Consider the following 21,545-nt stretch of genomic DNA (forward strand, 5'->3'; position numbering starts at 1 on the left):
ACAAATATGAGAGGTTAATGTGGTATGTTAGAATATATCAGCATTTTGAGTGTCACTTTCTTCTTTCTAGAAAGACACAGACGAAAGGATGTGTCCAGAGGAGATTAGGAGGATGGGAATGAGAGATCCAACTTCACTAGCACCTTCAAAAAGATCCTTACATATTTAAAGGGGCATACGTGACAAGCCATATGAATGGTGGGAAAAATCTGTTTTTGCCCCGTAAAGGAAAGACCAATTATAGGGAAATATATTTGACCTTAGACTTTGTCACAACCAGCACTATAAAATATTGGCCAGAGAATTTGCTCATTTAGAGAGATGCTGTTACATGACTCTGACGGTATAATAGATGGGACTATGCCTCAGGTGGGAGGCTGGGTTACACTTCTGAGGTCTTCTCTTACATTCAAGCTCAATAATTTTGATAATCAATTGCTTAGATGATTGCTTAGAGTGACTGGTAGTCGATTCCCTTCAAGACTCGCAAAGGCAGGAATGGGAACAACGAGGGTCGTGAACACAGTCTGCAAGGGTGAGCAGACACATGACTAGAGTTTCATTTTAACGAAAGGCCAACAAAGTGGAGACCTAAATAAAGGGGCAACAAGGCGGGGAGGGACAGGGAGGACCTGTTCCGCCGCTAGGAAAGAAATGCACTCAGGGAGGGGATGGGAGGAGGTCACGGTTAACCGGTCTGTCAAGATCAAACTCTAATGGAAATTTTGATGATCCTGATGGTCTTTTGTAGCTTTCTCATGTGAAGTCACAACATGGACTAACACTTTCTTTTCTCTCTTTTTTTTTTCTTCCCAAATGTGATAGGAAAGCAAAGATATCCTGTTAGTGGATCTAAACTCTGAAATCGACACCAATCAGAATTCTTTAAGAGAAAATCCATTCTTAACAAATGGCATTACCTCCTGCTCTCTTCCTCGACCAAAGCCTCAGGCATCTTTCCTGCCTGAAAATGCCTTTTCTGCCAATCTCAACTTCTTTCCCACCCCTAATCCTGATCCTTTCCGTGACGATCCTTTTGCACCGCCAGACCAATCGGCACCCTCTTCGTTTGATTCTCTCAAATCTTCAGATCAGAAGAAAGAGAATTTGAGTAACTTGTCTACTCCCCTGAGTAACGGGCCCCTGAATGGGGATGTTGATTACTTTGGTCAACAGTTTGACCAAATCTCTAACCGGACTGGCAAACAGGAAGCTCAGGCAGGCCCATGGCCCTTTTCAAGTACGCAAACACAGCCAACAGTGAGAACTCAAAATGGGGTATCTGAAAGAGAACAGAACGGCTTCCATATCAAATCCTCCCCGAACCCTTTTGTGGGAAGCCCTCCCAAAGGACTGTCTGTACTGAATGGCGTAAAGCAGGACTTGGAGAGCTCTGTCCAGTCCTCACCACATGACTCCATAGCCATTATCCCACCTCCACAAAGTACCAAACCAGGAAGAGGCAGAAGGACTGCTAAGGTGAATTGTCTTCTCCACATATCCATTGGCAGAATGCATGCTCGGTACCAAAGGGTGGTGTGATGCAAGCTCTCTTTCCTGCTGCTCTTGTAGTTGCCTGTGTGGCTGTGAAATAGAAGGTGGGATAAGGCACATCTTTCTCCAGGAATACCTTCCTCTGATTGCCGCCTTTGCTAAGCTTCTCACTTGGCAGTGTTTTCACACCTTGCTTTCCGTTTGCATGTCTTGTCACTTGTTATTAACTAAACACAAGTTTTTCCATTTTTAATGCTGCTATGCTTCTGTACCTCTGGTAAGTTCGATCGTCATATTCTGGAAGGGGAGGGCAAGGGTTCTTTGTGATGCCTTGTGTACCTTCCCCACACTAACACACGCCCCACACACCCCTCCTGCTGCATTAATGTCCAGGGTGGTGGTGGAAAATTCTTGAGTTTGCCTCTTCTTTTCAATGCTGACTGAATGATCCATTGCTTTAAAGGACACTTAAATATTTACTAGTACCACTTCATTGAAAAGCAATTTAAAATGTGGTTTCTGTGAATATATCTTTAAAAACCTCATTAGAATACGCAGGCTGGCCTCATAATTAGACTATAGTGTCATCTTTACATACACCGATTTAAACCTAGTAGAATAATCAAAAATATGTAGGTTACTTATTTATTTATAGTTCTCCTTTCTTTCCCAGCTTCAAGCTTTTGGAGGATAAAGAGACCAGACAGATACAAATGTGTAAATGAGCCAAATAGATTTCACCTTGAAAGTCCTCTTTACTTCAGTTACCAAGACCAAATATTCTGTCCATGGCAGGGATCTGTCGTTCAGGGGGAGTTGGGGGCGGAGCGGTGAGAGGTGGTGGAGGGGAGTTTTGGCTTTTTGTAGTAGTTTACCAGTAAGAGGAATAAGCTTTCCTATGTGTGGTTCCCAACTCTGAGGTACAGAATAGGAGACAGAATAAAGCTGTTTTTCACAATTGCCGAGTAACTCTTGTGTCTCCCTCTCTGCCCTGTCAGTCTCCAGCAAAAGACTTGCTTGCAGCAGATATCTTTACCCCTCCTGTCTCAGAAGCTCCAGGCCAGACCTCACCTACAGGACAGTCCGCAACCCTACAGACCAACCCTCTGGATCTCTTCAAAACAAACGCTTCTGCCCCGGCGGGACCCCTTGCAGGTCTAGGTAGGTGCTGAAAGATGGAGTAAGACTTGCCTCTGTTGCTTTCATTCATAAGATTATCGTGTGCAGGAGGAAGGCACTTCATATCCACAGAGGCTCCAGGGACAGAAGATCTGATCATCCCACTTGTACTTCCGTAGACCCCACCCTCATTTGGTACCCTTGACTTGCAACTGGAATTTGGCTCCTAAAGTTGGCATATGGAGAGAAAACCATTTTCAATATTGCACTCACCAGAGCCACTGGCAGTGGCTTACGGAAGACAACTCTAAGGGATTCTGATGCTCAGACCAGTTTCGTTGGAGAAAGGAGATAGAGCTGGAAAAACTGGTGACATGCACCTCTGCCACACAATTTCCCATTACTAGATCAAAGCCCTATCTCCCAGTGAACTGATATGCTTCCTGGATAGGGTATCCTGTCTTATCCCCGAGAGGGATGTAAGTTAAGTCCGAAGCAAGTGTAAGTCATACACTGCAAGTCTTGGGTTCTTAGCCCGGCTCTGCTGGGCATACGATGGGTATGAGACAAGCATATATGCTGATCAGTCTCTGAATACTTAAGCCTCAGCTGCTCCTTGCCAATATTTTGGCTATCGGAGTGTCTTAATAGAATTAGAAGACAGATGCTAGAAACCTGACATTGAAAAGAACACAAAGATAAGGGGCAAGATAGGATTTTACCAGATGCCCAGGCTGTGTGCCGGTGCTCATTCATAAATGTGTGGAGCTCATGTGAGCCACTAAGCCACTCTGTGGTAGGACACTGGGGGAAGCCACTTGGCTGAGGACTAGCCCTGCCGTTGTTTGCCCACGGCCTCCAGTTCCTTTCTGCCTCCATGGTACAGTCTTCAGAAACCCCAACAACAGGCTTTGCTATCCTGCTGGGGATTCTCTTTATTTTTCTGCTTCTTGGCACCTCTACAAGCTCCCAACAGACTCTGTCTTGGGAGGGGATTGGGGGAACTAAGGATGAAGAGGAACTCTCTTCCTCCATTTTGTAAAATTTCACCAGGGCTCTTGGTTTTCTCTGCCTCCTGCGGAGTCAGTCATCAGGACCCTGGTTTTTTGTTTCCCCTGCTGCTTTCCTGCAAAGGAAAATATTTTCATTTTTTTCATATTAAATCTGTTTAATCCTACCTGGAGTATGGCGGCAAGAGGGGGTTTTTACCCAACCGTTGAGTGGCTAAAATCAGTGCGGGTGTGGGAAGTCAATTTGTTCCGGGTCTCTTCTTGCATTTACACCATCAAGACTCTCCCCGAGTACTTCATGTCTCTTGCGGACTTTCCCTTTTTTGCATCGTTCCCTTTCCTGCCCCCCAAGCGGAGCTGGTGAGTGCCTTTTCCTTGCAGAAGGGTCGAGAGCTTCCATGCACTGGCGGCAACTACATCACATCTCAGAGCTTGACCGTCTAATATCAATGCCCCAAAGAATTTTTACAGCCAATATTTAACAAGTCAGCTCGAAAATACAGCTGGACCCTATAACTGTTAATTTATTCAGACGAAGTGAAGCTTTTTGGCTAGGTGCCCCTGTTGAAGCCTTGGGGTATACAACTGCAGAATACTGATGATCCTTCCAAGTTTGGACATGGGACTCAAACTGAGCTCTACAGTATAGCCCCTGTCCACTAGCAGGGATCCTCAGCCAAACCATGGAAGGTTGTAGGTCTGGCTTCCGTTAGACCCAGCTGGGGGACTGTCTCTTCTGGAGAACTGGGGGTGGGGAGAGGGTGTTGTAGAAAGCTAAGCCTTCAGCTTTGACTAGCTACCCTGTGTTTTAATTTAGCGTCAGAAGGTAATAAAATTAACTTCTTACACCCACACTTTTCTTTTAACTTACCCCTTGCCTCTACTTTCTCCAGCAGAGCCTAAAATATCTTGGAAACACAATGCATGAAATCCATCAGATGGGAATGAAGGCTGGCATAAGCATGTACTGAGAAAGCCTTTAATTCCTGGCAGATAAAATATTTTTCTCTTTAACTACCACCACTCCCTCGAATACCATCTCTGAGCAAAGCCATACATTTTCCTAAGGGAAGGCAAGTCATCCAACATGAAAAATGATAAAATTCTACCCCATTTGCACATCCAGTTGGCATAAAAATATAAGTGAGTGACTCTGGCTTTGGATAACAAAATTCAAATAAATTTTTTTAAAACGCTAGCAATCACTTCGCTCAAACCCAACCCACTTTTTGAACCCCATAGTATAGAATGTGAGAGAACTCTTCCCTTGATTAGTTGTGAAAAGAATATGTACGCTCTTTAGTGTAAATCAAGTCTAATTTCTGTAACTACGAAATAAGTATTTGGATTACTTTCCATAGTCCTATCCCTTGATGCTAAGGAGGCAGAACAGGAGAATAGGGCATTAGATTTGGAGCTGGTATGCCTGAGTTTTAGTCTCTATTGTCACAGACTGTGAGCTTCCCCCATTTTAATAACTAATATTCTTGTACCCAGTTCTCTAACCTCAAAAACAAGGCATGTTAAGTTCGTAAGATGACCTTTTCTGAAACCCACCACTGTCTCTGAGCACACCATACATCTCCGTGGCCAGATGGTTAGCCTTCATGATGATAAGTCAAGTAACATCCATCTCCAATACTCATAAAATTTAAGGTAGAATATCTTGCTACATCAGCCCCTGAACATCACTTTCAAAATATCTCTCAGTCTAGAAACAAAAACATTCCTAACGCAAGGTAGACATTTGGAGGTCTTTTCTTAGTTCAGTTAGAAAATGTTCATAACTAAAGAATGCTCTTACTCTACAGCTCAAAGCAAGCAGATTTTGAGGGGGGCATCATTCATGAGTCGATATGAGGCTGAATTTAGGTTGGTGGCAGTCTGACGGGTCATTAATATACTTGGGAAGAAGCAGGAGAGAAAAATGTCCTACATTGGAGAATAAGATATAGGGAATGAGCTTCTCAAGAAGAGGGGAAGAATATTGGAGAGACCTGCATTTTAGTGACTTCATCAACTCTTAATCAATATGGTGAAGACACAGGAGATGGAGCCATTCCCCCACAAAGATTAGGCGTCTGGACACAAGCAATTAGCTACCTCACGAAGTTTTGGGGTTTTTGTGTTTTGTGTTTTTGTTTTTTGCTCTATGTTGTCTTCTCTCCCTCCCTTCCACTTTGAAGTATTGTGTTCTGACTTCTGGCAAGGTTTAGTGAGTGACACATGGCAGGAAGCACTTTTCCTTGAAACAGCTCTCCCAGGAAAACCAGCCTTTCCTCCATGTATATGTATAAAAGTCTAAAGCTATCTTGGCATCAACCAAACTTTATCGCCCTTTTATGTAGCTGTGTCAACCTTGGCAGCATTTAAAAGCAAGGAAACTGAAATGGTTTCTTTAGGACGCAAGCATGTTGAGGCCTAATACACATGCGTGATAGCTGGTTTCCATGAGACTCCAGACAGGAGCCAGCTGCCAAATGAAAAGATCCAATCGATGACTCAGAGTACCCAATGGATTATTTTAATTCACTGCTTCGTAATCAGTAGGGTTTGTTTATGTAAATGTATTCACTCAACAGATGCACTCATGCTATCAAGAGGCTCTGTCCTAGTTGTTTGAAATGTATCAGTGTCATAAATGTTTTCATGACCAGGTCCTAATGGAGTGTATTACCCTTCTAATGAGAAAAGTTTAAAATCTGTGGTAGAAAGAAAGGGCTTCAAAAAGCAACCAACCTTTGAATGCGAGCTATTCTGTATTAGCTAGTTAATCTTTAGACTGATTTAATCTCTCTATGCCTTTTTTCCATGCCAGCCTTAAGGCTTAAGGAAGGTGTTGGCCATGTAGATGCTTGGTAAATGCCCCGCCTCTCCCCCTCCCCAGAGCTGTGTTTCCTGAAACTCAAAAATCCTCTTCAAGTTTGTGTCCTGATAAGTCCTTTCTTCTGCTTCCTTCAGGTGGTATACCAGTTAGCCCCCCTCAGGCAGGACCATGGAACCCAACATCTTTAGTCTTCAATCAGTCCACTTCAGTGGTCCCGGGAGCCATGCTGAGTGGTCAGCCTTCAGGATTCAGTCAGCCAGTAGTTTTTACGACAAGCCCAGCTATTCCAGGTTGGAACCAGCCTTCATCCTTTGCAGCCTCAGCTTCGCCCCCAGCCCCTGTTGTTTGGGGCCCATCAGCATCTGTGGTACCCAATACTTGGTCCTCAACAAGCTCTTTGGGGAACCCTTTCCAGAGCAATATTTTTCCAGCTTCTGCTGTGTCTACCCAGTCCCCTTCTATGCTCTCCTCTCTTCTGGTTGCTCCTCCTCAACCACCTCCCAGAACTGGCCCTCCAAAGGACATCTCCAGTGATGCCTTCACTGCCTTGGACCCACTTGGGGATAAAGAAGTCAAAGAAGTGAAAGAAATGTTTAAGGACTTCCAACTGCGGCAGCCACCTGCTGTGCCTGCAAGGAAGGGAGAGCAGACTTCCTCTGGGACTTCGAGTGCCTTCTCCAATTATTTCAACAGCAAAGTTGGCATTCCTCAGGAGAATGCAGACCATGATGACTTTGATGCTAATCAGCTGTTGAAAAAGATCAATGGTAAGCTACCCACTTCTCTACCATACCAACAAGTATTTCCCCCGTCATATGGGCCCACAGAGTCTTTAGAAGAACCCTCTCCCACCCACCAGTAGCCTAACTCTTGCTCTCTTTGGTAATCCGTGGTTATGGAGACAACTTGGCGGGTGACTTTATGGAGCAAATGATTTACCTTAGATATTTCTAAGGGCTGGCCCAATACTGCCCTCTTGTGGCAAGTTCTAGAAGGGCTGCCGAGAGCTCTTGAAATTCAGTGGGTTGTGGCACTTGGAAGGCTCTGTAACAGAGCCTCGGCCACACTCCCCCGCCTTAGTGAGGGAATTCTGAATGTCTTCCACTTCAGTTATATATGCACAGTTATATATGCACTCCTCTTCGGATGAATTTACCTGTAATAATCACCAGGAGTCCTAGTATTTTGTGGTGATTTTTGTTCCATGATGTAAATTCCAAAGTATGGAACTTAATTTCTGAGATAACCTTGACTTGGGGGGGGGGGGGGGGGTAGGGGGGGGGGGGGGACACGGGACAAGGGACTTTTGCTTATATCTGGGGAAAAAATTGTCTACTGACTTCTTGGTGTTTTTTGCCTTCTAGAACCACCAAAGCCAGCTCCCAGACAAGGTTCCCTGCCAATTACCAAATCTGCTGACAACGCATTTGAGAACCCTTTCTCTAAAGGTTCTTTCGGTTCATCACAAGCCTCTGTAAGTATCAACTACTAGAAGCTGTTGCTCCCAAATACAAGCCACGTAGAGCTACTTTATCGTGAATTAATCTTGTTTGTATAATAACTCTTTGGTGCTAAAGGATGTTTAAATAAGATTTATCACTGAGAACCATCACAGTGAAAACATCAACTCAGGCTGGGGAGAGACTGTTTTGGTAGGGACGACTATCCTGAGCTTGAGAAATGAATATCATAGAGAAAAAGTCTCAAGGACAGATCTCACTTTGCCTGGCTCCCAAAATCATTTTGAGAGAAAATTGAGCCAAAATAATATCTTTAAAATTTTTTCAAGGAATTAGTTTCCTGACTTCCTGCCCTCAGTCCTTGATCTCATAAAAACAGTACCTTTCATTTTGGAAAGGCAAACCTATGAACCCTGATTTTGATGTAAATAATAAATACACATCACGAATTATAAGCAGGCAGACACAAATCATTGTAGACCCACATGATATCTGATTTGTCTGTGACCTTTGAGAAGTCTTAATTATAGGGTTTGTTTTTTTTTCTCTGTAAGTGTAATTAAACGTATTGACTGGATGGTTTTATCTTCATAGATGGCTTCTCAACCCACATCTTCTGATGTATATAGGGATCCTTTTGGAAATCCTTTTGCCTAACTTCTGTAAGTAGAAGATCCTATGAAGCTTAGGTTTGGTAAGAAAGCATGGGACGGGGTGAGGGTGAAATTTTAATTTTCAAACTGTTACAAGGTTAAATCTCTGTAACTTAGAACTAATAAACATGGAAATCTATGCTTAACTAACTCAATAATGACTAAGCTGAGCATTTAAGAATAGAATTCTTTTACATGCTACAAAACAGTAATATACCCATGGGGATATGGATTTCTATCATATCCTGTGTTTTTGATACTTCAGAATACCATTTTTGCATAACAATAAACTTATAGAACACATAATAGCTTTCTAGTTGTTTTGTTTTGTTTTACATCCTCATAACTACTTGGTTTCCTATAGATGTTTCGAAATCCAAAGACTATTTGTAGCTAAGGACAGGTCAGCTGAACAGAGGCCACCTCCCAGATCAATTTATTTCTCTGTGAGGAGTCTCACAGTTAGTTTAAAATAGTCTGAGGGCGTTCAATCCAGAAGTGGTGACAGCTGCCCTTACCTCCTTCAGAAGCAGCGTGTGAGCAGATGAGTTTGCAGGTTCATCTTACTAGTAGATTTTATCCCAGGTGAGTTATTAGGTGTAACTGCCTTAGACTGAGACCCTGGGAGGGCTCAGGTGACCCTTTCTTTATCAACAGTGAGTGGAAGCAGCTCTGTCTGATTTCAGAAGATTGAAGTTAGTGGAGGAAAGGAGGCTTGGCTGCGTTTTAGAGGAGGAAGGGCATAGCTGGTGGGGGAGAACAAGAAAAAGAATGAAAGGAACCAAACCTGTTATTTTCAGTCTTGCCCCATCCAGGTGGGACTCCTACTAACTCTGTCCTGACCCACCTAGAATTTAATTATTTTAAATAGAGAAATATCTCAAATCTGACATGAACAGTAAGATTGACTTTATTTGCAATTTGGATTGTTTTCCCTTACTTGACTTCTAGAATTACAGTGTTTCTTAAAGTGCTTTTCCAGAAAGTCTGCTTCAGAGAACAGGCTGAGATTATGGAAAAAGCAAGTTCTGGGGCCCCACTCCAGCCCTAAGAAGTCCCTCTCTGAGGGATGCTGAGGAAAAGCTCCAGGTTACAAGCAGCCTGGTGGTTTCTAATGCTGATAGAACAGTGTAATATAATGAAGGGTTAGAAGTCTTAACAGAGGCTCATTCTCACCCTCGTCTCCAAGGGAGGCAAACATGGACAAATGGAAAGGAATAAAATGCATCCGGAGTCTAGGAGGATTTTTTGCACTAAATTGCATTGACAAGAGGTCTCCTTGGAGGCCCTTTCTTTCTTAGGTCATTAAGTAAGGATTATTTTGGTGAACTTGCTTAACTTATAGACTGGGGTTGGGGTGGGGGAGCATGATCATGGGAGAAAATAACTAATATTATTGAACATTTGTGTGAATCACTTTATTTCAGGCTCTGCATTTATTTTCTTATTTAAGCCTCTCACATCAGCCCTAGGAGATACTATTATTGAGTTTTAAATGATGACTTGATATTTAATACATTGATATTTAACCCCAAAATTTTAACCATGGGTTTTTTCTTCTCTACACTTCTCTAGGAGCTTGATATGATGACTATCCAGAGGAACAAAAAGGTTGGCCTTAGTAGTCAAGGACAAAGCTAATAGCCGGACGACCTCTGCTCTCGTTCCAGCTTTGACATATTATCTGTTGACTTGTTGCTTGCTGCCTCTTCCACTTGTAAAATGCCTTTCACTTTTATGTTTAGATTAAAGCTAAACTGAATCCATGGCTTTAAATAAATTAAGAATCTAAATTCTCTCGCTTAAATGTAAATGAAGTAGTTACCCTACTTGAACCATTGCCTAGTGTGTTCCTAGAACCGTCTAGAACACTGTACTGTGTACCCTCTGGTTGGGAGATGCAGCTACCACAACTCCTCAGATGACACTGTTTTGAATAAATTTTAAAATCCTTACTGTTCAAAGTTGTTTGGGGGTTCTGTTTCACAGCATAAATCCTAAAGGTTATAGTATAACAAAATGCCTTCTTAAATCTTGCTTCATATCAACATTTATAAAGAATTTTTAAAGTAAAATTGAAGCAAATCCAACTTCTCCTTAAACACTTGGGAATCTGACACACTTAAGGACCTTTTTAAAAATATAACTTCTCTTTCTGAAGATTATTTTCTTTCAAGGACAAGATTGTTCTCCCCCTGCCCCAGTCTCTTGCTTGATAGTGCAAATGAGGGAAAAGTATTATTTGTCTCTCCTCTCCTCTTCCCTCTGATTCTTTTTTCAGTCAGTTTTCCTCCCAGGTTCATATAACATTACTTCCCTTCCACAAGCAACAGTTTTATGGGGGAAAAAAAAAAAATCTAAGGATTCATGGATCTGAAATGTCTCTGCCTTCTCAGTAGTCACTAAATCCCATAACTAGAATTGCAGATGGACACAACCTTTATCCTTTCTATGGAATAGGAGGCCATCCTCTTGATCTGAAGTTCCAGAAGAGCAGTTCAGGTTGAAGAAAATGAAAGAAAAACCTAACTCAATTGGGCAATGAAGGACTGTATTCTGGAGAGCCAACACATCAGAAACTTCAATGTAATTGTGCCAAATATATTGGGTGCTTATATGGGGTCATGCTAGACCTTTATCAAGTAACTGGAAAACTCGCTTGAAGCCACAATCTCCTAGTTAGTAGGAGGATAAATGATGAATGGAGGGGTGGAGTGAGAAGCTGTAGAACAAGTATTTGGTGTTATCATTGAAAATTTAACGTCTGCAGTATTTTTCTCCTCATAACCTTGGAAACTCTCCCAGTTCATTTCCAGTCATATTGTTAGCACAGTTCTGAAGGATTTGTTCTTGCCAAAATGAGTTTCATTTTGTTATATTTATGTTGGGTTATTAAATGTATCTCTTGACCCTTAATGCTCAGGTTCTCATGGGTGTTAATCAACCATACAATGTTAACTTTAGGTAGAAGAGGAGGATGACTGCTTAGGATCTAAACCAAGATGGTGGCCTCATGAATGTTTATTGATTAGCCCTAAGTAGTCCAAGCTAAATTCCTGTGGTTTTATGTTTAATGGTAATAGCTGATCATGAATGGCATAATTTTCCATCTGGCTTCCTACTCAGTCATTATAAACACAGTCCTAAAATATTATTTTATATGTCCCAATACCCGAATGTGCTCAACTGGAGGCAATTATATCTAGGTAGTTGAATTTTTTTAAAATAGACAGATTTGGAAAAGGATGATCAGCCACACACTGCTTTGTACATACTTATTTTCCTGTGCACTTTTCTGTATGCAAATAAAGCTATAAATTTACTCATTTCAATAAACTGGAATGGCAGACTCTCATGTGTTAGCATCAGTTTATTCTTACAGTTGACCCCTACTTCGAACTGATGTATAAAATATAATCAGTCCAAGGTGAGTCAATATTAATGCATTTTGGGTTGTCATAAAGAAGAAAAAAATGGAAATCTGGGAAATGAGACCATGAGTAAACCATTGTCTGATATCTTTTCATGCCTTATTCTCCACTCCCTGACCTACACATATTCTCTTCCTGAGAGTTTAACAGGAGCCCGGTGGATAAGACCTGTATCAGAACAGCCACTACTGACATCTAGTATAAAAATGATTTATTGGGGCGCCTGGGTGGCTCAGTGGGTTAAGCCGCTGCCTTCGGCTCGGGTCATGATCCCAGGTCCTGGGTTCGGGCCCCACATCGGGCTTTCTGCTCGGCAGGGAGCCTGCTTCCTCCTCTCTCTCTGCCTGCCTCTCTGCCTACTTGTGATTTCTCTCTGTCAAATAAATAAATAAAATCTTTAAAAAAAAATGATTTATTAATGAACTCTTGGTTCACACCTTCTACCCTTTGCGTCTCCTTGTTCTTGACTCAGCCATGTTTGTCCTCACCAAGACACAACGGTGTGGACTGATGCGGGCTGGTGTAGGCCACTCTCAGGAGAGCTTCTGCTTGAGGTGGGCAGGCCCACGATCCGACATCTTTAGCACAAGGACACTTTTAAATACTCTCCCCTAGGATAAAAGCTCAAGGCTCCCATTTTTTTTCAAAAAGACCTAGATCTCCCGTGAAGATGTCCCTGAGACAGGATTGCTTCGGTACAAAAGTCTTGATCTTAAAGTTTTCTAAGTCTTAGGACAAACTTGGGAGCAGGTGGGTGTCCTTGATTTATGATTTATGATTTATGATTATAGGTCGTTCATTATTACTGCCTTACCTTTCCCCTTAAGTGAAACATTTGGTCTCTTTCTATCAACAATGAGTAGAATACAGAAAAACAGTTTCCACACAAAAGCAGCTTCCAGTAAGCCACAGATGTGCTGGAGAAGACTGCTGATAAGAACACGTTGCACAAATTATCTGGCTTATCCAAATGCTCTGCAGTGTGTCTGACCCCCTGAGCCTGTGCGCTGTTTCCATGTGGCTTAATCTGTAAGATCTTGCCAGAGGTTAACCCTTGCTCATACGAACAAGGGGAGGACATTCATTTCAATACCGTAAGAACTACTGTTGGCCAAGCAGGGAGAGGTGCTCCCTGAAGTGTCTCCGCAAAGAAGCAGATCCTCTTCTTTACAAGTCTATTTAGTAAAAGTCCTGGTCAGACCTGTATGTCAGAAGCTCGGCTTTTATGCTAACCCTATTATACCTGGAGGCAGGTTTCCTTTAGGCATCAGATAGCTCTAAGCTAAAAGCTAAACTTGAACAGCACCGGGCCCCTAAATTCTTCACCTAAAGGCAATACAAAGGGAGAAGGTATTGATTTTATCAAGGTAATCTTGCATCTAGGAAGTGCTTTACCATTTATGCAACCTAATTTCATTCTATTGATATCATAATCCCATGGGGTGGGAGCTGTCACTGTTCCCTCTCATCTAAGAATGGCATTCATGCTTTAAAATCCCTTCCAACTCTTGAGTGATTTCTGTGGTATTTTATTGTAAAACTGCCTTGTGGTAGGGATATCTTTTCAGTCTGTGATTTCAGACTGCTCCATCAAAATGTTAACCCTGGTGTCTAGAGAAAGCAAAACACATTCTGTGTCTTTCCTGTGCTGAAAGCAGGGGGGCCGGGGAGGGGGGCAGAGGATGTAGCTAACTCAGAAGTTGGTTGACCCTGAAAAAACATGAGTGTGGACTCTGACCCCTTTTCCCGGAATGGGTTCGATAGAAAGTCTTCTAGTAAAAGCCAGGCACTCTCTAAAAGTCCCTGGTAAATATTTAAGCTATTACCATTGGAGGAAATTGCTAAATAGTAAAATATCTCATTCTTGCGGGGAAATGTTTCTTCTTCTATTAAAAACAACTTTCTTCTATTAAAAACAACTAAGACTCAGTTCTAAATTGATACGCCAAACTTAGACACACACAGTGTGACAGCAGCAGCCTTGTTAACATGTCCTAATTATAGGCAGGCTGATGGCCAAGGGCCAGCCATGTGTCATCTCACCTAATGAGGGCCTGAGCCCCTTGTTTGTCCTTGCTTTTCTGGAATTATGTGCTTAATTACTAAATCTCTATTGTGTGCTGAAATCATACGAGTGCCAGTCTCCAAGGAGATGACAGTGTGGGCTACTCAGTGGCAAAGAAACTGGGTTTCCACCTTGACCAAAGTTGAGGTGGTTATAAAAGAAGGAAAAACACCTGACTCTGAAAGTCTCCATGACTACGTTTTCTTCTGATGTTATTTACAGAGTTTTCTGTCAAATCTCTCTTTTCACTTGGTTAACTTCAATTATTATTATTTTACCTGAATTTTAAGAAAGTGAAATTATTACCATTGTAAAAGTTACATGATGACCTGACTGGGCTGAGGCTGAGCTATGGATGGTTCTAGGGGTGTGTCTGAGGGTACTTCTACCAGATAACCTACCAACACTGATTGATCACCACAGAGCCTTTTGTTCAGGGGCAGCTAAGAGGAGTGTTGGAATGCAGGAGCTAATGGAGAGGGAGGGGGAGGGGAATGGAAAGCTGATATGATGTTTGCCTCCTTACCTCCCTCACTAGCCTGAGAGACTGGCCTAGAGACTTAATGATGGAAATGATAGAGCTAGAAGCAGGAGGAGTTGTCTTTTTTTGTTGAAAACCTCTGAGAACAGGCTGGCATGTTATAGCCCACGTGCCCATTGCTAATGAATGGACTACATCAAAGGAAAGGCTCACAATGGTTAAAATTACTAGTGGGTTATTTTCTCACATAAAAAGTCCAGATTGATGGTTGCTGGTATTGGCTGAGCGGCTCAACAAGGCCTTCATGGACATGGTCTCTATTTTAGCTTTTCACCCCAAATTTTGTAGCCTTTTGACACTCTGTTCTTGTGTTTATTGCCTAATGGTCACGAGATGGCTGTACAGCTCCAAATATGACATCAGTGTTCAAGGAGGGCAGAATGGGAGGAAGGAAGGAGGATGGGAAATCAAGCTTTTAGCTTTGTCAGTCTCTATAGTGAACGTAGTTAAGGACGAGACGTGGCTGGCTAAATAATTTCTGGGACCTAGAGCAAAATAAAAATAGAGGATCCATTGTTCATAAACCAGGAGAAAACGTGCCATTAAAGACATTGATGCATGACATATCCTTTCTTTTGCGACCTTTTTCTTATTATGATATATTTTATTTGCTATTTAATGTTGTTCTAAGTAAAAAAAGAAATGAAATTTTAAAGCTTTCATGTGAATTTTATTGATAATGTTTAGCTGGCAAGTGCAATCTCTGAAATTATACAATCTGTATTTCATAACTCATCCATGCATCTATATTTAACATAATATGTATTTGATTCCTACCAGAACAGTAGAAACACTGCCTAAAACTAACTCAACTGTTTTCAATTCACTTCTTGATACATGAACATTCTACCAGTCAATACATGTTACCTTTAGTTACCAATGAGTAAAGAAAAATGGTGGAAAGAAGAAATATGGGCGGCCCTATCTTTTTCTTTCCTTTTATATGATTATTTTCAGCATAAGTAGATGGCTAATGCAGGGAAGTAACACTACTATTAAGAAAGATCTGATAGTGTTTCTTGTTCATTTGTGTTTCTTCTTGTATTGGAAGTCAGTTCTGGTTCAAATGGAGAGTATGACCTCTCCGGGCTAGGTATACGGGTATAGGTACATGGTGCTAGGCACAATACGCCAATCTTATATTCACTTTTGCTTTCATTCATTGAACTCCCACACATCATGGGTCCACCTGAATTCCATGTTCATGGGACAACATAAGCATTCTGTGCAAATGTGGTAGTATGGAGTAAGGGACACAGCATACATTTCCTCTGCTCATGTGTGTGCTCCCTTTTCCAATCAAACTTGCTTTCAAAACAAAAGTCTAAACACAATATTAAGAATTTCAAGATGGCACTAATAGAGCATGAAACCTACCATGGGACCTTTCCAAGCGCTTGAGCCCTGTCCGATTACACAGTTCACATGTCCTTGAAGCCTGCCTTGGCAAGAGAGCCTTAGAAATGGGTGATGGATTAGCCATCCATGTCTCCCACATGCCTGGGTGATAGTTTAACCCTAAGTTGGCCTGCCTCCAAGTGCAGATCATAGCAATCTTTGATGACATAGCATGTTCAGGGCAGAAGAGAAGCCCACACATGGAAAGCATAGTCAGCAAAGCCAATGTCAAGGTACCTCCACTAGAAAGTATAAGCTCAAGAATGCAGAAGACTGGTTTCTGTGCATTAATATCATGAGGATTACCAGAGACTATAAAAGTTAGAAGGGCGTGGGTTTACTAAAAGCCCCCAACCAGGAAGCCTGAATGTGGGCATAACGTACTTTGACATCAAAATGATGCACCATCTCAGTTGGAAGGAGAGAGGACTGTAGAATTCCTGAGCTCTTGCTGACGTGCTTCACAATTCTTCATTTCCCTTCACTGCAAGCACGACTGCCAAATCTGGAAAGCCAGACTGGATTCAGGGATGGTCCACAGAAGTCACTAAATAATAATAGCAAACACCTACCCAGCATTTACCATCCGCAAACACTATTCTGAGTGTGTTACAACAAACGACTTAATTTCCATGTCAGTTCTATGAAGCAGGCTGCTACTACCACCACCATTTTATAGACGAGGACACTGAGGAATTCCCAAAGTCACAAAGCTAGGGCTGAAGTGTCCAGTGTCCTGGCAGTTAACCTCAAATTCACCACTCCAGCACTCCACTGCCTCCAAAACCTGGCCCCAGTGCCATTATGCTGGCCTATCTTCCATTCACCAAGATTTTCTTCTCTTCATAGTACTGGTCTCCTCTTCTGCTTCCTGTAACCAATATGCCCATCATGATACACTTATGCTTATGTTTAATTCGGCAAGTTGATCTCCCTTTGGGCTTTTTAGGGCACATTTTCAGAATGAATTAGGTATCACTTAAAAGTTTGAATTATCTAGTTATTATAAATGCAACACATCAATCTAACCTCACATAACGCATTCTAATTCAGGTATTTCCCATCAGCCCATTTAACGTAAGCTACAGGCCACTCACAATGAAAGACGGGTTGTGAGTAATGTTCTCCCCACATCTTCTGCATTATAAATATTAAACCATCCTGCTTCTGCTTACGGAAGGCTAGTTGGATGTTCCATGGTCAATGAGGAGTCCAATTTTATAACAGTAATTCTTTTGTGTCTATGTTTCATAAAATTGGATACCCCATGGTATCATGCTTTTAATGAACTGAATCAAAATTATGTATTCACAACGTAGTTTATTTTACACAGTGCTTTTTATTCTCCCCTTCTCAGTTCTCCAGGGTATAAAAAACCTATTAGTGGTGATGACTTTCTTCATTCTTCTGATTTGACAAACACAAACTCTTGTACTGTAGAGACTGGAAACTGAACAAGCGAACACAGAGCAGAGAGATGCCTTGCAGCCCATCCACCATACACACACAGCCCCATGGCAGGGAAAAGCACAGATCAGTAAAGAGGAAAAAATGAAGGAGTTGATGATGCCAGACCAGAAATGGGATTAAGTTCCTGAGTTAAATCATCTGTAATTACTGACTGGCCCTTCCCTAGAGAAGAAGGATTAGCAAAACATGCCTAGAGAAGAAAATAATTTTTTTTTCTTAAATTGGGTCAAAAATTTGCTTACACTAACTACACTGGGGTGGAGAGATAAAATATATCTATGTTGTGTGTTTTTTTTCCCTTTCTTCCTTCCTTCCTCCCTTCCTCCCTCTCCCTTCCTCTTTTTCTCCCTTCCTGTGTCCTTTTCTCCCTTTATCTCTTTCTCTCTTACTTTCTTTTTTTCTTTCCTTCTTTCCATCTTTCCTTCTCTCTTTTCCCAATGTGCTCTTCCTCAGTTTCTACTCTGCTAGATGTGAATGCCAACACTTAGTCAGGTCCTGCAACCCCGATCCAGACTCCCTCTAAGGGTATTTTCTCTCTCAGCTATGTGTCCAGTGGTTCACAATTCTTCCCCTTCACCTGCTCTTCTCCACGATGATGGTTAGTTTGATGGGGGGAGAGGAACATTGAAAAGGGGCTTGGATCCTCAGACAGGTCCTTGTACTCTCCTCTGAATCTTCTAGTCTACAGCACATACCTCATTTACTTGGCCACTATCTTGTGGGATCTGTGGCTAATACTCTTGGCTAAAGCATGGGGAGTTTATTTCTCTCCATGCAGCTGAGGGACCTACAAGGTCTGGTGGTTCTGTACAAAGCCTGCGCCCTTACCTTGGTCCTTACCAACTGGACCATGGACATCTGCCTGTGAGTGCCTTTACATCTCTGTGCCTCAACCCTAGGGCCACATTGCCCTCGACGGACAGCGAGTTTGCCAGCTACCCTCTCTAACCCTCCTCAGGGCTTGGGAACTTCTTGGTATCCTCTGTGGCCCACAACAGCCAAAGAAACCTATGAAGCCAAATTCAGTTTTTCCTCTGCCCAACCACACACCACAACCACTTTTGTTCCGGTTTGGCTTCCCCCATACTGGGAAAGTCTGGAAGTTGCTCTCCCAGAGTTCCAGATGGCAAGGAAAGAAACATCTGCTCTGACCTCAACCTACTTACCATGCTGGCCCCATTCCAAAGTGTGGTCTACTACAAACACTCATCTCCAGGCCTGCTTCCCTCCCCCTCCCTCCCACCCTCTCACAACTGCTCTGCTCCAACAAGAGAGGCAGTCTTCTGCATTATCTACATCACAAGCCATGCTATCCCCACTACTTTGAGATTCACAGGTGACCAATCGCTGCTTTATTCCACCATCTCCTTCCCTGGGCAATAAGCCTCACAGTTCAGCCTTGAGGTCTCAGAGTCAAAAAACAATTTTAAAGGAGAGAATTAAAGAAAATTTAAGATTTGCAAAGCATCATCCCCTATTATATTGAGTTGGGTTTACATGTTGTTAAATGATAAAACTGTATATAGTTTTGTCCTCAAATACTAGTTTCTTTTTGTCAAAGCTCCAAGTTCCAGAAACCAAACATACCTGAACCAAGTGAAATCAACCAGTCATCCAGTAACTCTGAAATACCTATGGAATAACTATGAAGTGCCCATAATGAACCCACTTACCATTACACACACTGTAGAAATACTAAAGCAATAAAAAGAAAGATGACTTCCAGATATAGAAACCAGAGAGACGGTTATTGGTGACTCATTCATGAAAATAAAGAATATAAGAAGAACTTCCTTGACAGGGATAGGGCAAGAATTAGGTGTATGATTTTAGACACAGCAAGTTCGAATTACCATATGGGCAAATCAAACTCCACATTGAGACTTCTTAAAAGTACTTGAGGATTGTTAAGCTGGGAAGTAACACCGTAAGTTTGCATTTTTCAAAAAGTATCACTTCGAGATATCTATACTTCTAAAACAAGAACGCAGAAGATCCTGGTAAAGGAACTTCAATGGTGAGACTTCTGGTTCTGAAGAATAGGCTTAATTTTTAGAGTGGGTAAGAAGAGAAGGGATAGACTGAGAAGCAGAGAGGATGGAGGACAGACCCCTGAGGAATATCAGCATTGTATAATGAACAAGGGAGAGGAACTGGCAAAAGAGAAGCAGAAGATCAGAAAATGTTGGGGCTTCTGGGTGGCTCAGTGGGTTAAGCCTCTGCCTTCAGCTCAGGTCATGATCTCAGGGTCCTGGGATCAAGCCCCGAATCAGGCTCTGTGCTCAGCGGGGAGCCTGCTTCCCCCACCCCTCTCTTGCCTGCCTCTCTGCCTACTTGTGATCTCTCTCTCTGTCAAGTAAATAAATAAAATCTTTAAAAAAAAAAGGGATCAGAAAATGTAGTATCACAAAAATCAAGAGAACAAAGAATTTTAAAGCATAAGAATGGCCAGTCAAGTCAGATGCCCCTATGGGACAAAGATCAGGGCCAAGAAGTGTTCACCAAATTTAGCAATAAGGAGGTCTTCCATGGAGTAGTAAAGGCCAAGGACAATCGGTAATAGGTTGAGCATAACCATGTAGTAAGGGAAGAAAGTTGATACAGACTGCAAAAAAGTGTGGTTAACAAAGGCAAGAGCAATAAGAGAAACCCAAAAATGGAGAAATCAAGGATCTGGTTGTTCAATAAAGCAAAGAAAAGGGATATTGAGAGTATGAGGATGAGGTAAGTGGAAGTAGGATATTGACATTTGCGAAGATGAAGCCTTCACAGGTGTTAGAATGACTTTAGGACAGTGGCCTCGATGGGATTAAGATACATATTCATAGAACTGTTGGCATCAAGAAAGACTGAGGTAGGGTGGTACTTCAGAGAACACTGAGATCACTGAAGGAAAGGCTGGATTTAGAGTGGGGAGAAAGAGAGAGGACAGCGTCAAAAGTCTTGGGTGAATGTAGATAGTCAGCAGTGTTGGTAAACAGAAGGGTAGAAGGTGGCATAGCCAGATCTTGTCAGCTTCAAAAGGAAAAGGGATCATATTGAGTCTTTCCTTAAATGAAGTGCTGTATGCAGTCAAGGGGGCCCTAAGTAGTTCCATGTGACTGTAAACAGATCTGAGCCGCAGGAATTCTTATTACTGTAAAGAGATGCCAGACTGACAGCACTCCCATTGAACTTGACACAGAGCCCCAGAACCACTCCACAGAGAAACTGTTCTCTTCCTTTAGAAAAGAGCCTGTTTGAAAGTTCTGTAATGAAAGTGGCGTAGAACCAACAGTGGAGAGGGCTGGAATCCGATGCTGCCCCACCCCGACTGTATGACCTTGGGAGTGTCACCTCCCCTTCCTGGACATCATTTTCCTCATCCACATTGATTTATTCATCTATGAATCATAACTCCCACTCTCCGTTGAAGCCTCATGGCCGTAGGCACATCCGAGATGTTGAGGACAGAGCGTCAAGTAGGACACACCCCAAACCAAGGGCCTAATATTTGACAATTCTAATTCTCTCCAGCAAGCGCATGTGTTTTAAGTGAAAGTACTACAGTGTCAGGGTAGCAGTGTAAAAGCCGTGGATCTTTCGGGATCCAGTCAGAAACAGATACGGGTTGAAGTGGCAACTCCTACTTGGGTCCTGAGGGAGTCCATGAAATGTCTACTAATAAACTTCCAAAAAACTGCTTCCATCACTTTAAGAGATCCAGATGGAATTATGCCCAACACATTTACAATTCTGCAGTAAAAATTAAGTGTTCTGCCTGATGGTTGTACATTCTAAAGTACACATGTGCGTGACTCTGCCTTAAAAAGGAGCAAAAGTATTATTATTGGACAATAAATATAATTTATGCCACGAAGTTCCCAAGCAAACTGAAACCAAAGGGAAATTTTTTTTTAAAGATTTTATTTATTTATTTGACAGAGAGAGATCACAGTAGACAGAGGCAGGCAGAGAGAGAGAGAGGGAAGCAGGCTCCCTGCTGAGCAGAGAGCCCGATGCGGGACTCGATCCCAGGACCCTGAGATCATGACCTGAGCCGAAGGCAGCGGCTTAACCCACTGAGCCACCCAGGGC

General features: G+C 42.3%; 1 protein-coding gene across 3 annotated transcripts in view; it reads left to right on the forward strand.

Annotated features, from left to right (window-relative positions):
- Positions 1–11,909, forward strand: part of LOC111141114 (DAB2, clathrin adaptor protein) — a 49,855-nt gene extending 37,946 nt beyond the window's left edge. For 2 of the 3 annotated variants that reach the window (XM_022493454.1, XM_022493456.1), the window contains 6 exons: positions 826–1,479; positions 2,493–2,655; positions 6,585–7,217; positions 7,815–7,924; positions 8,505–8,572; positions 10,139–11,909. In XM_022493454.1, coding sequence (XP_022349162.1) covers positions 826–1,479; positions 2,493–2,655; positions 6,585–7,217; positions 7,815–7,924; positions 8,505–8,567 — 1,623 coding nt within the window. In that variant the 3' untranslated portion in view covers positions 8,568–8,572; positions 10,139–11,909. Of the gene's footprint in view, positions 1–825; positions 1,480–2,492; positions 2,656–6,584; positions 7,218–7,814; positions 7,929–8,504; positions 8,573–10,138 lie in introns of all 3 variants that reach the window. The other variant, XM_022493455.1, reaches the window with a different exon arrangement.
- Positions 11,910–21,545: the final 9,636 nt, after the last annotated feature.

The sequence above is a fragment of the Enhydra lutris genome, unplaced genomic scaffold, assembly GCF_002288905.1.
Source record: "Enhydra lutris kenyoni isolate GAN:26980312 unplaced genomic scaffold, ASM228890v2 scaffoldscaffold5, whole genome shotgun sequence".
In the NCBI taxonomy this organism is placed as follows: Eukaryota; Metazoa; Chordata; class Mammalia; order Carnivora; family Mustelidae; genus Enhydra; species Enhydra lutris.